This window comes from Phocoena sinus, chromosome 2 (assembly GCF_008692025.1).
Source record: "Phocoena sinus isolate mPhoSin1 chromosome 2, mPhoSin1.pri, whole genome shotgun sequence".
In the NCBI taxonomy this organism is placed as follows: Eukaryota; Metazoa; Chordata; class Mammalia; order Artiodactyla; family Phocoenidae; genus Phocoena; species Phocoena sinus.
The window spans coordinates 86,241,388-86,256,677 of record NC_045764.1 but is presented as its reverse complement, the minus strand read 5'-3'; the positions used below and the strand labels follow the sequence as shown (position 1 = coordinate 86,256,677).

The 15,290-nt window shown below is 39.5% G+C and overlaps 1 protein-coding gene across 2 annotated transcripts in view; it reads right to left on the bottom strand.

Annotated features, from left to right (window-relative positions):
* The window catches only part of FBN1 (fibrillin 1), a 275,481-nt gene that overhangs the window by 102,954 nt on the left and 157,237 nt on the right, over positions 1-15,290 (bottom strand). For both annotated transcript variants that reach the window (XM_032624190.1, XM_032624189.1), the window contains exons 17-25: positions 14,936-15,088; positions 11,273-11,326; positions 9,552-9,677; positions 7,034-7,159; positions 6,350-6,469; positions 5,990-6,127; positions 5,101-5,151; positions 3,339-3,464; positions 1,110-1,337 (exon numbers count right to left, since the gene is read on the bottom strand). In XM_032624190.1, coding sequence (XP_032480081.1) covers positions 1,110-1,337; positions 3,339-3,464; positions 5,101-5,151; positions 5,990-6,127; positions 6,350-6,469; positions 7,034-7,159; positions 9,552-9,677; positions 11,273-11,326; positions 14,936-15,088 — 1,122 coding nt within the window. The remainder of the gene's footprint in view (positions 1-1,109; positions 1,338-3,338; positions 3,465-5,100; positions 5,152-5,989; positions 6,128-6,349; positions 6,470-7,033; positions 7,160-9,551; positions 9,678-11,272; positions 11,327-14,935; positions 15,089-15,290) is intronic.

Here is a 15,290-nt window from a genome sequence, read left to right as displayed (position 1 = left end):
ATTTGAGTAATCTGAGTTTCCCCTTTTAGGGGCCTTTCTAAAGCAAGACCTAGAGCTCAAGAAATACAAGTTCATTTCTACCTAATGTCATGAGATACAGAACTGGCAGATTAAATCTCAAGAACATCTAGTCCTTCTGTGGTAATGGATTGCCACAGCTCTTGTAAGCAAATCATCCAAGTTCCTTTGAATTTACTTAAGAGACATTTTAGAGGGCTGTCTAGAAACTGTCTCTCTAGACAGTACAATTTTAACCCCAGGACTTCTTGAACCAAATGCTCAGTAGAAAAAAAAGTCTACACTTTTTAATATAAGGATAATTAAGTGATATTTATATGCTCATTTCCCATTTTTAGAAATTCATTTAGCTATGAAGTATAATAAGTAGGTCCAGACACAATGGGCAACCGACACAAAACTCTACACTGAGAACATAAGCTGGGCCTCCCTGAATAATCGGAATTCTGAGAAACCAATTATGATTTTTCCATATGCTGAAGTAAACAAGGTCTGTATCATTGTGCATAAGAAGTTAACTCAATTTTGGAATTAGATTAAATCTGTAACTTCCTTTTTTTTTTTTACATGGGTTTTATATTATAGCATAAGAAAATAAAATTTGAAATATAAGTCACTGGAGTGTTTGCCACAGGAATGAATTTTGCTGTATTTGGACAAAGAGGACCTGTCACTGGGTCTCTCACACCATTATCTATAGTCAGGTGGACCACAGTGACTTGGATGCTTCAAATCAGCAGATAAAGGTTACCTCTAGGGCTTTAGTAGATGGCAATAAACGTCTCCCAAGAAGATTTTTCTTTCGTTTACGCTTAGCTTTAGGATAGTATTAAAATCTATTTAACGCTTAACAGTGACTACATGGGAGAGGCAAGTGACTCAGGAAGTCCTGAGATGTAGAAAAAGAAAATCCATGACAGAGTGAACATTCTGCCGTATAAAATTCAGAAATCAAAGAAGGCACGCTGAAATGATCCAGAGATGACCGCATGGATGACATTCATTGTAATTCTGTCCGTAGAACTCTGCGCTCCTGAAAATGCATCCTTTTGACCTAACAGAAGAGTAATCAATCACTGAAACCACTGTACCTTTGAAGAAAGGCTTTCCATTTGTAATTTCTTTTGTGGCGAATCCGGGTCCTCTGGGACAGAGTTCCTCGTACTCAGGTGTGTTCCTCAGGGGACACTCCTCGCACTCCTCGGTCCCCCAGGCTGCCCCGACGGAGCAGCAGCAGGCGTCCATGCGGTGGCGGCCAACCACGGGCAAGGTGCACTCCTCGTCCTCGTACCCCAGGAAGCAGGTTTCCAGGCGGATATCTGCCAGAGGGAACGAATGGAGGGAAGCTGAGGAGAGCTGCTCTGTTCTCACTGCCGCAAACTGCCAACGTTGTGTTAGGCCAAGTACAGGACACATAACGATTTACTACAAACTTATTGACTGAAATTAATTTTTTTCCCTCCAAGGAACCTAGGCTTGGTGGTGGGTTTTCCTTCTTTTTTTTTTTTTTTTACGGTACGCGGGCCTCTCACTGTGGTGGCCTCTCCCGTTGCGGAGCACAGGTTCCAGACGCGCAGGCTCAGCGGCCATGGCTCACGGGCCCAGCCGCTCCGTGGCACGTGGGATCTTCCCGGACCGGGGCACGAACCCGCGTCCCTGAATCGGCAGGCGGACTCTCAACCACTGCGCCACCAGGGAAGCCCGGTTTTCCTTCTTAATAAAGACTCTTAGCTGGTAGCTCTTATTTATGTGCACCTCTTCTTGTGGCAAGTATCCTTTGAACTCTAGTTATTTTCTGATAATTCTACATAAGGAGCAGTATTCAAAGAGATCCTACAATGCTCTTTTGGGAGATGTTTTCTCCCTGTACAGACCATGCCTATTACCAGTGCATGCACTTCATGATGTCTTGACATCTCTCTAGCTGAAAGCCAACTGCAGTCTTTATTGTTGGAGAACATCTCAGCTAGCACCAGCACCTTTTTCTCAGATCCACTTCATTTCTGGAGAGGTGGAATAGTAAACTCTGAAATGAGGACTGCCCTACTTGTGATTAAAGAGGAAAAAACAGCAAAGAAAAGCCATCCACTCCTCTTCTCAAGTATTTCTTTCACCTCAACATGTGCTTTTGTGCACATTCTTCTGGATACTTGTGGGAGTGTGAGCTTCCTTTAATGTTAGAAAGCTACTGAAGCCTTCTGAGCAACTTCACATCTGGGTTGCTTCTATTAATTAAGATGGTTAATTTCAAAATGAATCCTAAACTAAACACTGAAGCATGTTTCAACTGAAGAACCTGGAAAAGCATTCTCATTACATGCTGATACCTCCTAAACAAAGAAGCTGAGACTCAGAATAGGATTAACTGACATCCACAGTTATGGAAAGACTCTAGCCTCTGAATTCCAGCTTTCCTATTCTGTTTTGCTTACATTATAAACCATACAGTTTTATATTTAAAGGCTGATTAATTCTAATTCATAAAGGATGCAAATCCCTTAACTGCATGCCACTCTTTCAACCACCTACAGTGGTCCTTCACTAAAGATGCTCTTCAGAGCGGTTTCAGATATACAACATAGCTGAGCATCACTTCCAGAGTCATGGACTCTGAAACCAGTGATCCAAAGGACATATTCCTGGCAGTCAGAAGCCATAGTAGTAACACCAGAATAAGCCTAAGACCCCACAAGCATGACTGTGGGATCTCAAATCTGCTGCCACTATGAGTCCACAGGGCAGCTTTCTAAGAATTCAGGGTTTGGTGTACAGTCTCTTCCACCTCATTGTCACTTGGGTTCTAGCAGTTGTCATGGAGAATCTCATCATGGCTGATATTGACAACAGCCTTCGTTCCCTCAGGTTCACTCCTCAGGCTGTTACACTCTTCACTCCTGATACCCACAAGAGTTTCCTGCAAAGACCTGTCCTTCTGGCTTACAGCAGCCCTGCCTAGCAGGCTAAGGCTACAGTTTCCAATTAAGCAAAAGTGTTCTACTTACCAGTCACCTAGAATTCTCTGTCCATGGCCCATGGAGGGCAGATTTAAGAGCTCTGTTGTTATCCATCACAGTTATTATTCTAAAGAACTAAAGTTCCTCTTCACTGACATGTTCTCTACTCTTTTTATAAAGAATTAATAAAGAGCTGAGTCAGGAAGGCTATTTGTCAAGGAAGCCACAATGCGTCCTAATAGAAATGCTGAATTTGGGAGGTGTGTGTGTCTGTACTTAGAACCAAATATTCAGCTCTATCTTGTTAACTGAGCTTTTAATAATCATTAAGAAATATTCATTAGAAAAATAATGAACAGTATTTACCTAGGCAAATCCTCCCTGTGGCATCCAAAGTCATCCCACTGGGACACTGACACTTAAATGATCCCTTAGAGTTAACACATAAGCCATTTTTGCATACTCCTGGGAACACTTCACATTCATCTATATCTATGAAGGAAAAAAAAGCATGAAGTTAATATATCTGTATAACATCATTCTACTTCATTCCATTCATGGAGTCATATTATTACCACAACTGAAAATATCATTTTAAACCTGATACGTTTACAAAACTAGCTTGCCTCCAAATAATTCATGTAGAATTTCTGGGATGTTTGAAAAGCAACCAGACTGAACCCACCTATTACCAAAGATATAACAGTTTCTCCATCAGTCACAGGGAGTAATTTTTGAGTTGTAAAGACACGGAGCTGGTGGGAGTTCTTGGGGACAGGTCTGGGTACTATAGACATCTCAGGTAAGGCTCCCAGGGGCCGTACAATTAGCTTTATGAGACCAGAGGGCTGCAAGTGAGTAGAGAAAGAGAAGCCTGGTCTTCCAAACTAGCAAAGAAGAAGCAGCTTGAAGATGAGCATAGAAAAAAGATCCTTCATCGAGGAATATGTGGGGCCAGTCAAAAGAGTCTCCTTTGACAAGTGCTGAGACATCCCAAGAAAGTGTGTATCTAGTTCTAACTCAGCAATGGTCTCAGGCTATTCTGTCAAAGCCTTGGTGGTCCCAGCTTGAGTGGTGGAAGATGCTCATGTTCATTCATTCATCATTCATTGCATCTGTCTCAAATGTACTAGTCCTTCCCAGTTTGCTTAATGGAGAGCATTATGTTCTCTGCACATTTTTGGGGGAAAAATATTCACCATCAAGTTAACCCAAAGAAAGGCACTTACTTGCCGATGCCAAAAAAGGGGAGCGTTAGTCAAGAAACTCACACACACTGTGTCTCTATTTAGAAGAAATAACTTTCCAAGCCAGGGATGTTGTAAAAGATATTCTAAATCTTTCCTCATAAGAGAAATAAATTGGGAGGGGGAAATTTACCTTCTTTGGATTGTTTTGTTTTGTTCTGACCACTTGTGTATCAAAATGTGCTGCTGAGGTCAGATAACTTATTAACAGTGGGTCTGGACCAGAGAAAGGCCAAAGGATTCAGTCATCATTTGGAAAGCAAGACCTTGGGTGGGGGATGTAGTGTTCCTCTTTATTTTAACTGAGAAAAAAAGTTCATTTCATTTCACATATGGGACTAATTGCTGTTTTAAAAATTTTTCAGCTGCTGTGTCATGTCAGGTTGTGTTAGTCACCCTGACCTATGTCTATCTGGGACTCCATGAGAAAAAAATCACAGGAAACTGAAGAGAATCCATGTAGACTTTCAAAAACGAGGCAATAGAGTGTGTCCTTCTCATCATCTGTGACCATGAAACAAACAAACAACAACAACAATGAAAAACCAGGACAAACCAAGAAAATTGCAAATTTTATAGCCTCATCAAAAACTTCCTTTTCTGTCTTCCTCATAGGTAGCAGTTTGAAATTGTAGTCACTCAAAACTACGGTCAACCTAAAGCATTTTCAGCCACCCTGCCCTTTGGCCACAGCGATCTGACGCTAATAGCATATACGCTTGTGAAATTCACGTCTGTTATGTTCGGCAGTTCTCACTATTTTTTTTCCCCTGCTACACATTTCTCACTGGGAAGTTATATGACAGCTTTATCCAGTCCAAGTTAACACAAGCATTCTTCATGCACACAGAAATTTATGATTTATAAATAATCATAAATACCTTCACACTGTGTTCCTTTAATTCTTGAATAGCCTTTACCACATATGGGATCTGTACCAAAAAAAAAACAAAAAGCAAAAAACAAATTTGAGATAATATCCAGACTTTGTATGACATGGTATAAGAAACACGAAAGAGGACCTTTAACATGAAATCGATTTTACTGTTATGAATAAGTCTGAGACGACAAAGTGTCTCTGAGATTGCATAGGTGAAGGAGAAGAATGAAATGTCTCCTTGAATAAAGCTCAATTCATCTGAGATATCCTAAAAGACCCAAAGGTACCCTTAAAGATCAAACTAAGGTGATGACTAAGAAGGAAATTGACTCGATTTCTCTCTTGCTATTAGCCCTAAAATATGAATCACACTATAGGATTACTGTAACATGGATGTGGAAAACAAAGTTTAGAACTGGAAGATCTCATGCCCTGCAGCATTCGCACTATATAAATGCACACGTTTATATATCTAAACATTGAATCAGCAAGGCTCTCAAACCTCAGCTTTGCAACAACTTTAGTTTAGTGATGAACAGTGGTGCATTTACATCAATCATTTTGCGGGGAAGAAAATCTGAGCCTGTAAAAAGTTCAGGACCCCTAATCAAGAGGTTCCTGAGAGAGCCAATAGGAATTGCTGATCTAGGAAAGCAACTCCAGATAACTACATTACAGTGTGGTGATGGAAGACAATAAATTAACCAAATCACATAAAATTATTGTCCTTGACACTTCTTTAGTTTCCTATTCAGCCACGTTTCATTGAGGTCATCAGAATGAAATCTTCTAAAATTCTCGTGTGAACCTAAATGAACAAAGTTCTCGGCTTCCCCTTTCCGAGCAAAGTGCCCAGCGGGCACAGGAGCTGCAGCACCTGCTTCTCTTACCAACTTGGCATGGGGTGCACGGACTCCCCCAGGCAGCACCGAGGGACGAACAACACTGGGACTTTAACGTTGCTCCATTGATGTTGATCTCACATCGCCCATCAATGACAGTCTGCCAACAAGTGCCCTTGATGGTTTCTGCAGGGGCAAGGGGGTGATGGTATTTAATAGACAATAGAATCTATATCAAAAATTCAAACATGTACATTGGAATTACAGCAAGAATAGCACCATGAAACAAGGAATAATGATCGTTTAAAACTTTGTTCTTCCATACTGAAACCCTTTTGCAATAAAAGCAGACATTAAATACAGCAGCACTGATAAACATAGGAAAATCATTCTCAGAAAGACAAATACCTATGCAGATGGTTTTTGTTGGATCCAAAGTACTTTCGGAAGAACATTCGCAAATAAAAGAGCCTGGGCTATTCTTGCAGACTCCATTAATGCAAGGACTTGATTCACATTCATCGATGTCTGAAACAAAAACAGGTCTACGTTACTGCTAAAAACTAGTCTTGGGCACAAATGAATAGTTAAACTTTGGTCTCGTTTGCTACCATATATTCTTCATTAGATAGTAAAGCTGACCTAGATAGATTTTTTTTTCTAGGCCAGACGGAATGCCAAAAATAATAACCAAGCACATCTCTATGTTCAGCACATGGCTGAATCTTTTTATTCAGAAAACCTGGAGCAAATGTAAGTGTGATTTCTGAATTACTAACTCAAATAGCACATATCTAATATTTTCTTCATCTAGTAAATGATGGCAAATAAAATGCCAGTTGTAGGCAAATACAAAGTGAATACTTTTAAATGGCATTTGGATGCAAAATAAATGGCAAATAAAATACCAATCGCAGGTAAGTACCATCAGTAGCTTACAAAGCGCATAGGAGTGTCATTTAGGATCACAGAATCTCAACGAAGTGACACAACTGTCTAAAACAGAAGTGACTCTAATTTACCTTCGTGGTTTTCCAGTGGCATTCCAAAAGGCAGCAAAGTACATGGTATAAGAACAAAAATACATCTTACCTTCACAAGTTTTTAGGTCAGGTTTGTATATAAATCCCTTGGGGCAGGTACAGACAAAACTTCCAGGAGTATTTCTACATTGTCCATTGTCACAGAGTAGACTATTCAATACACATTCATTAATATCTGGAAAACCAAAAAACATAAACTTTTAAAAGATCCCGTCCTTTGCATGCAATTTCTTTGCATTTTTAGGCTAAGTTTTTAAGGTCATAATGATATGATTAATTCAAGGAAAGAGGCAAAGCTCCTCTACCATTGATCTTTGCTGAAATTACCTATTTTAGGAAAATAGGGGCTTGAGCTGATTATCTATACTAGGTATCTACAAAGTCTAAAGTCACCAGACACTATTGAATTATCTTCTTTCTTTAGCAGGAAGAAAACCTAGATTTGCTGGAAATCATTAATATTTATATAATTGTTTCACTGTGCCAGAATTAAAAGGACTAATCCTATTGTTTTAAGGAACTAAATAAATATTTAGAGAGTATGGTCCATTTTTGATAAGTATCAGTTCCAGGATGGGTGTCTCTTCTTTAGAATAATTTAAGTGGTCTCCAGTCATGTTTATAAAGTACGAAGCAATCTGTAGAGTTTATAATTGCCATGAGGAATTTAGACTCGAGATTCAGAGAGCTGAGGAAAATTCCTTGCTTTCAGCTGAATAATAGGCAAGTCTGATGCAAAACCAAACTTTCGATATGTATAAATTAGATAATTTAGGAAATGTAGAACTTAAACAGTTTGTTATACCTCTTTGAGCTAAAGTACATCACTCAGCCCACAAAATAGACTACATATTCACAAGAGACATTTTATACATTGAGAGATGCTGCTTAGATTACCATTTGACAAGCTAGTAGCCCTTACATAAAGGCTACATAAATTCAGCACTGGAGACCTGCATGGGTTCACAGCAGTAAATATACTTAAATCAGCAACTAACAGTTGTTCCTTGGTATCTGCAGGGGATTGGTTCCAGGACACCCCCCGCACCAGGTTACCAAAATCTGTGGATGCTCAAGACCCTTATATAAAATGGCATAGTACTGGCAGATAACCTATGCACATCCTCCCATCTCTACATTAAATCATCTCTAGATTACTTATAATACCTAACACAATGTAAATGCTATGTAAATAGTTGCTGGTGTATGGCAAATTCAAGCTTTGCTTTTGGGAACTTTCTGGAATTTTTTTTCAAATATTTTCAATCTGAGGTTCGTTAGATATGTGAATGCAAAACTCACAGATATGGAGGGCTGTGTTTACACAGTTCTTAAAATATGGGAAAATCAAGTATAAAGTTATGTACTGTCTGAGCAAATAGCATGCTGAGAATTCTGTCAAAATCATATAAGCATTGCTAATACTTCCCAAAAAGGTCAATTTGCAATTCTTAAACTTTGATGATGTCAGAAGAATCTGGAACTTCCATTTGAGGAACTGAAGATTAAGATATAGAATAGTCAGTCCCTGGAACTCTGTGGGAAGTGGCTGGAGCGGATCTTTGATTCCTAGCTTCACACCTCTGAACATAATCTGAAATATGAACATACTTCTGACCTGATGATAATGGGTCCAACTTTGGAGTAGATACTAAAGCACTGAAGGAAGAATCCCTTCTGCCTCCCAAACTCTCCCTTTTGCGTGATTTTTGGATGAAGCTAAAACATCTCTGTGCCTTTCTGGCCTGCCCAAATAAATAATGATTTTTCATGTCTGCCAATGTAGAGAGGCTCCTACAGGAAAATGAAATAGTAAAACTTTTTTTTGAGTTGAGTCTAGTTTGAAAGTACCATGTATGCTCATATAACAACTGTAACCCCCAAAAAGGGGCCCTAAAATTAAGGGTGTGAGAGAGAAAGAAATCATTTTTCAAAATTCAACTGTAGACCATAAAGAAGGGAGGGCCAGGTTTAGGCCAGCAATAAAAGTTAGGGAGAGAAAAAGAAACCTGCAGTCGAAAGAAGAGGGTTTTGTGATAAACCTGTGGGCTCCCATGACCTGCTTCTATCCTCCATTTTTTTAGGTACTTGCTTAGCCTGAAACTCGGGTGAAAACTGATTTAAATGGGGGGGAGGGAGAAAAGATATTTTGATTTACTGTGAGTTCTTTTTATGTGAGTACAAATGCCACATAGTTAGAAGGAAAGCAGGTGAAAATGCTCAAAGTAAGATTTCTGCTGTTTTGAAAATAACTGCTACATCTACTTTGTGTATAATGACAATTAGCAGCGCCCTAATAACAAAGGCATCTAGTAGGGGCAGCGCTCGGCTTCAACCTGCGCAATTAGAGAACTGCACGCTGTATGAGAGGGACAGTTGCCATGTTCCATCCTTTACATAGTTAAACAAAAGATATAACTTGTCAGGATTCAGCTATGCTGACACCCAAAGTGTAGAGCATCCATTTGTCCAGTCCTTTAAGCTACTCAAGAGCAGTTTCCCTCAAGCAACAAAAGAAAGAATGCATGATGCACGAAGTGTCTTAGAAAACAGGTGAAACGTCTTACCAACACAATTTTTCCCAGATGAATCCACTTCATATCCGGAATTGCAAATACATTTGTAGGTCCCACGGAGATTTTCACAAATTCCATTTGGGCAGATATCAGGGTCTAATGCACATTCATTTATATCTACACCACAAAAAATTTCAAAATCATTAACATTCTAAAGTAAACATCAAAGGAACTATCAAAAAATAACATTACAATAACTGTAGAGACCTTAGGACCTCATGAAAATAAAGTTTCTCCTTGATGAGAAAGTGGATCCCTTTTTCTCACTACAAGGTATTCTGACTCAAGTCTTCCTTCCACCAGTCCCTGAGAGGAACTTGGCATCTGAGCTAGAACTACAAGACTACCAATCCTTAATCAAGAGGAGAACTCCTGGACTTCTTCTTGTACAAACATCAAGGCGAAAAGGTTGATCAAATACAGAGCCCAGGTTCCTACAACTGCTCTCCCTGCCATCAGCCTGTCCTTCTTCAGTCTACATTCTACACTGCCACCAGACTTAACGGCCTCAAAACAAGGTGACCGTGTCATTCTCATGGTTCAGACTTTCGTAGGTTCGACAGCATTCTCAAGGTTAAATTAAAATATGAACTCTTTATTCACTTTAAATCTCTTACTCTGCCATAAACACATCATGCCCTCTTCACTCTGCGTGGGGAATGTCTGGAGCAAACCTACACGTTGGTCCGAAGCTTGCTCAACCACCACCTGCTCTGGAAAAGCCTCTGCTACTCTGTCCAGATGAGGCTGGGTCCTCCTCTTCCGTTTGCTGACAGCCTGAGGAGAGCTCTAATAGTCAAGGGTGATGCTGAGTGACAGTCAGTGAGCGGCTAGTCTCAAATCCTGTTGCCCGACTCTTCTATAAATCAAGGTTGACCTTTTTTTTTTTTTCCTTATCCAGGTACCCATCACAACTTATTTATTCCCCACTAACTCCTTATTCATTATACATTTCCTTACTTGTCCTCTTTTCTCCTCCAAATATCCACCTCGCCCTTTCTTTATCCACACATAATGATGAAATCAATCAAGAGAATGAACTGACAATCGAGTCAGTCTATTTTTTCCCAGAACTCTCTTGAATCAAATCATTTAGTCTTTTATTAGTAAAGTAATCCCTTCCTCTTACTTGTCACCCATTTTTACACTTGTTCCAATTCTCCCGTTTAATTTCTTTTATGGCACCAGTATTTCTCTACTTCTAACTTCTACACTTCAACATTTCATTTTCTTCCAACTCAGTTTATTGCTATCACCACCTGCTACAAAACACAAGATGGCTCCCTACTGCCATCTGAGAATGACTGAGCACTTGACCAGTAAGAAAGTGTTCAAAGTGTGCGTAGGTTCAGTTGAGCTCATAACCCTGAATTGTACTTGATAGTGGCAGATCCAAAGGAGGGCCAGGCTGCCCCTTCTCATGAACGAGCCACCATGGTCACCGTATCTCGTTCACATCAGTGACCCTGGGAGAGCACCCAACCCTTCAGTAATGAGTGCCACACCCACACCCAGCAATCCCAGGACCCGCTGTGCCATAGCTGTTCTGCCACTGGGGGCTTCTAAGTGTCCCAGGTAGATCAACGCGGTGATGGCCAGAGAGGGGGGTCGGACCAGACTGGTGTAAAGGGACCAAGCGGAAACCCACAGGAAGGCCCAGTGCTGCCTCTGCACATGCTTAGTAAATTTCAAAACAAGTCCTAAGTCCTTACCACTGCCTGCTGACGTCATTCCTGGCCCACTGCTGCAGAGCGCCTGATATTCCGCTGCAATAAATTAACAGATAGTAAATGATTCCCTTGTTTGCAGAACAGGTCGATCCTGCCCTTGGCTTTGCACACATCATTTCCTCCAAAGTGAGTGGAACTGAAATAAAGTGGTAAAGGAAAAGGAGGCATCTCCTAGGGGAGTCACACCAGGCTCCTATTTTAAAGGCTCCGCACTCACCGTGGAAAACGACTTATAAGGATATAGGCGAGTTCCAGCAATTCCTTGTGCAAGCACTTTCGGAAAAGGTGTTTTTCCTATGGCTTGATTTTTTTCACCAGGGAACACTTTACACTTACAGTGAAATGTGTCTGTTAAAATGTGGTTTCTTAACTGTTAATAAAACTCTCTCCCACCATCTTGGAAATAAATTCTTTTCTTAGTTCGAGCTCTTTTTTTCAGTACAATCAAGTTCTTAACATTTTCTCATTTCTCTCTGCAAATTCTCTAGCCTCCCCTGACAAGAATAACACGGTATCTACACTTGCATTTACGTGTATTTTTAAAGTTAATATTTATCAGGATGCCAGATTCATTCTATTATATAAATCCATAGGAAATGTATTGCATAATGTTAAAACTGGATCTTACTCAAGAAATGGAGGTATATAGAATATGTTCCCAAATTTGTGACGGAATCAGATTTCTATTTCTTAAAATTGATGCAATGCTTTATACACAATTCCAACAATATTTAGATAAACCTAAGAGTGAATGATGGAAATGGAGAACTAATAGGAACCACACTTAATCCAAGGAAAAGAAACGAAGTTTCCCTTAGTTGCCCATGGTTTCTGGCAACTACAGAATCTCATGGTCAAATGCAGATCAGTTGTGCTTAGGTGGCAGGAGAAGTGAATATTAGGGATGTGGCTTTTTTACATAGGCCACCTGTACCTCGGTGCTGAAGCAAATAGTTCCTATACCTCCATATTCTAGAAAATTGCATTCCTGATGACAGGGGATGCAAAGGAGTTATAATTTTTTATAGATTAAAAAATGAAGGTTGACTCCTTCGGAGCCTCTGTCTTCTACCAAACATAAATTTGAGAAAAGTGGTGAAATCCCTTAATTTTTAAGTCATCTTAAAAGGATCCAAAAAGGGAAAAAATGGGAAGGTGGCTGCCATTGTGTTTGAAAGCCAGGGACTGGCAGCAGAAGGAAATACATCCTCTTTATTCTCTCACATCAGCAATAAGTTAAAGCACTTGTGAAACAGTGTAAGTAATAAAACAGGAAAAACAAAATCATGCCAGTTCTGCTGAAAGCAATTTTATAATTAGTGTTAAATTAGCTGCTGCTTAGCCTACATGGAAGCAAATTATTGTCATTATTCTTTTCCATTTGGGCAGGATCTGGTACTAGACTCTGTAGTGAATTCAGATCAGCATGGGTTTGAATGCCGATGACAATGCTTATTGCTGAGGGTCCTGGGAGCAAGCCCTTTCCCTCTTCTAGTTCCCTCTTATATAAGTGTAGAAAATGATACCCAACTCACATGGTAGTGCTGTGGATTTACTGAGAGAACATGTCAAGTGGTCGGCACAACTCAAGCACTTCATAAATGGTAGGTGTTGCTAAGCTAACTCAGTGTTGTGCCATGGAGACAGTGGGATGAGGACAGGAGAGAAAATTCCTAATCATTACTCTTCTGTGGCTTTAACTGACGGATTTCTACAAGGAGTAAATGCTCAGCAGCCAGTGAGATGTATCTGAAAATATAGTTTATTTGACTTCCAGAGCACAAAGATGAACTTTAGATGTTAAGTGGTTAGAATTTCTCATTAAATTGACTAAAGATATTCCTTCTGGATATTTCCAGTCCCCTTTAAAATCCCTCCTCTCTCCTGAAATAAGGGACATCCTACATTTCAATCCTTCATGATTTGGCATTTTCATCTATCAAAGAGGTGGAGAAACCAAACGGGATGGAACTATTTCCACATGTGGACCACTTTTGTGTAAACTGATTCAAATATAAAAGAGAAGGTAGTGGAACTGAGCTTCAAAATGTAACTCTCTTTAAGCTTTACTGCTTAAAGAAATTTGGTTTCTTTGGGTCATCTTTTTAATTTCATTTTCCTATGTAGCATAAGAATTCTCTGGAGATGTAATTGGGGTCCAGAGGAAAATGTAAAAACAAAAAACTATATGCACCAAGGATCCTGGATTCTAAGCTTTGGCTATTCTACTCATTCAAGACATGGACAAATAACCTATATCCTTGTACCAGTTTCTAGGATACCCATCTTATCTTGTAAATTCGAAGTATGCAAGGAAAGTACTTTGAAAAATTAAAGTAACAAACTTTACTTTAAAAGGATGATATTAATAATATACAACTATAAAGTTGTATGGAAGTATCTTTTTAGATAGAATTATATTTGTATACTATATAATCGAAGTATTATTGCAAACATGTATTCAATTGTTAGTAATCATATATGAAATGACTGGGTGAAGCAGTCATCCAGAATAAAGCTTTCTTTCTTTAACTGGCATTCCCCCATTTTAAAGACTTTTAAAGTCTTCTACTTAACTTTCTCTAACTTCTCATAATACATTTTAATTTCTGTCTGATTTCAAATATTATCATTTTCAAAATGGCAAATATTTAAAAATTGTGAGTTCGTCTTTAATAGATAGTATCTAGGCCAGAAATGAACTAACTGAATCTTAAGAGGTAAACCAACCAATCAGAGCTACACGTTTTCAATATTAGGACTTATTCTATTTTAGGACATTAGAAGTCAACTACCAAGCTACCTTAAAATTACATTCAAATGTTGACAGTCTATTGCTTTCATTTCAATAAACTATTTTTGCCTTACAAACAGAAATAATTTACAACTGGAGAGGATCTTCTGGATTACCTAAGACAATTCATTTTGTAGACGAAAAAAATGAAGATCCCTTTTCCATATTATTCTATTTCATAATTGTTTACTAATGTAAGCCATCTCAAATCCTTTTGAAATTAGGTGAGAAAATTTCCTAAATAAACAAAAATCCACAAAAAAACTGAACCTCCAATTAAGTAATTTGTCTGCCTGTGGCTGGGGAGCAGAATTCTGACTCACTGACAAGTTTTCTTTTCACTATGCCATGTCACTCAAATTGAGAAAAACACTTTTTCTCTAGAGTTGAATAAAATCATTTAGGAAAAGCACACCTAAAGCAGCCTGAAGGATTTGAACAAAATTCACAAATGGCCTTTTGGAAAAAAATTGGAAACATTCAGGTAATCTGAGAATTATTTACTTTTACACGCGGTAGAATTCTGCTTTTATAACAGTTCCTACAAAATGTAAACACTGTGAAGCTACTTTAGAAAACAAGGCAAGTCGCACACACCCTAAAGAGCATGACTGTTACTGAGGTGGAGGAGTTCAGATGGGAGGCATGAATGTGCTGCCTAATCCAAGTGATGGCTGGGCCTGTGCGGAACATCTGAGCAGAGGCTGAGCAGCCCCTGCCAAGACCCCAGCAAGGTACATGACGCACCTGGAGAGCAGACGCAATCTTTCCCCGTGACTTCCAAAAATGCAAAGACTGCAGATGGTGGCGGAAGGCTGGGAGTACTAGGGCATCCCCATGACACCACATACCTGAATTCTGTGAAGGACACGGTTGGCAAGGTTCTCCAAAAGCATACTCGGTGCTGGCACAACAGCACTCAGATTTGGTAACAGCACCAAACAAGGGTTTGACACACTGGCCTCTCTTGTATCCACCGTAGCATGTGCTCCGCATGTGTGTGTCTACACAGGAAGAAGCATCTGTCATCATACTATCGCTTCAAACAGATGGGAACCCCCCAGGTCAAAGTTGAAGCTGGTTTTATTTAGCCATTGTCCCTGTTCTAACTCACAGAGAATGCCTCTGGTATTAGGTCCCAATAGAAAACAAAACGAAACAAATCATTCTGCATTCAGCTTCCAAGCACTGGAAACCAATTACTAG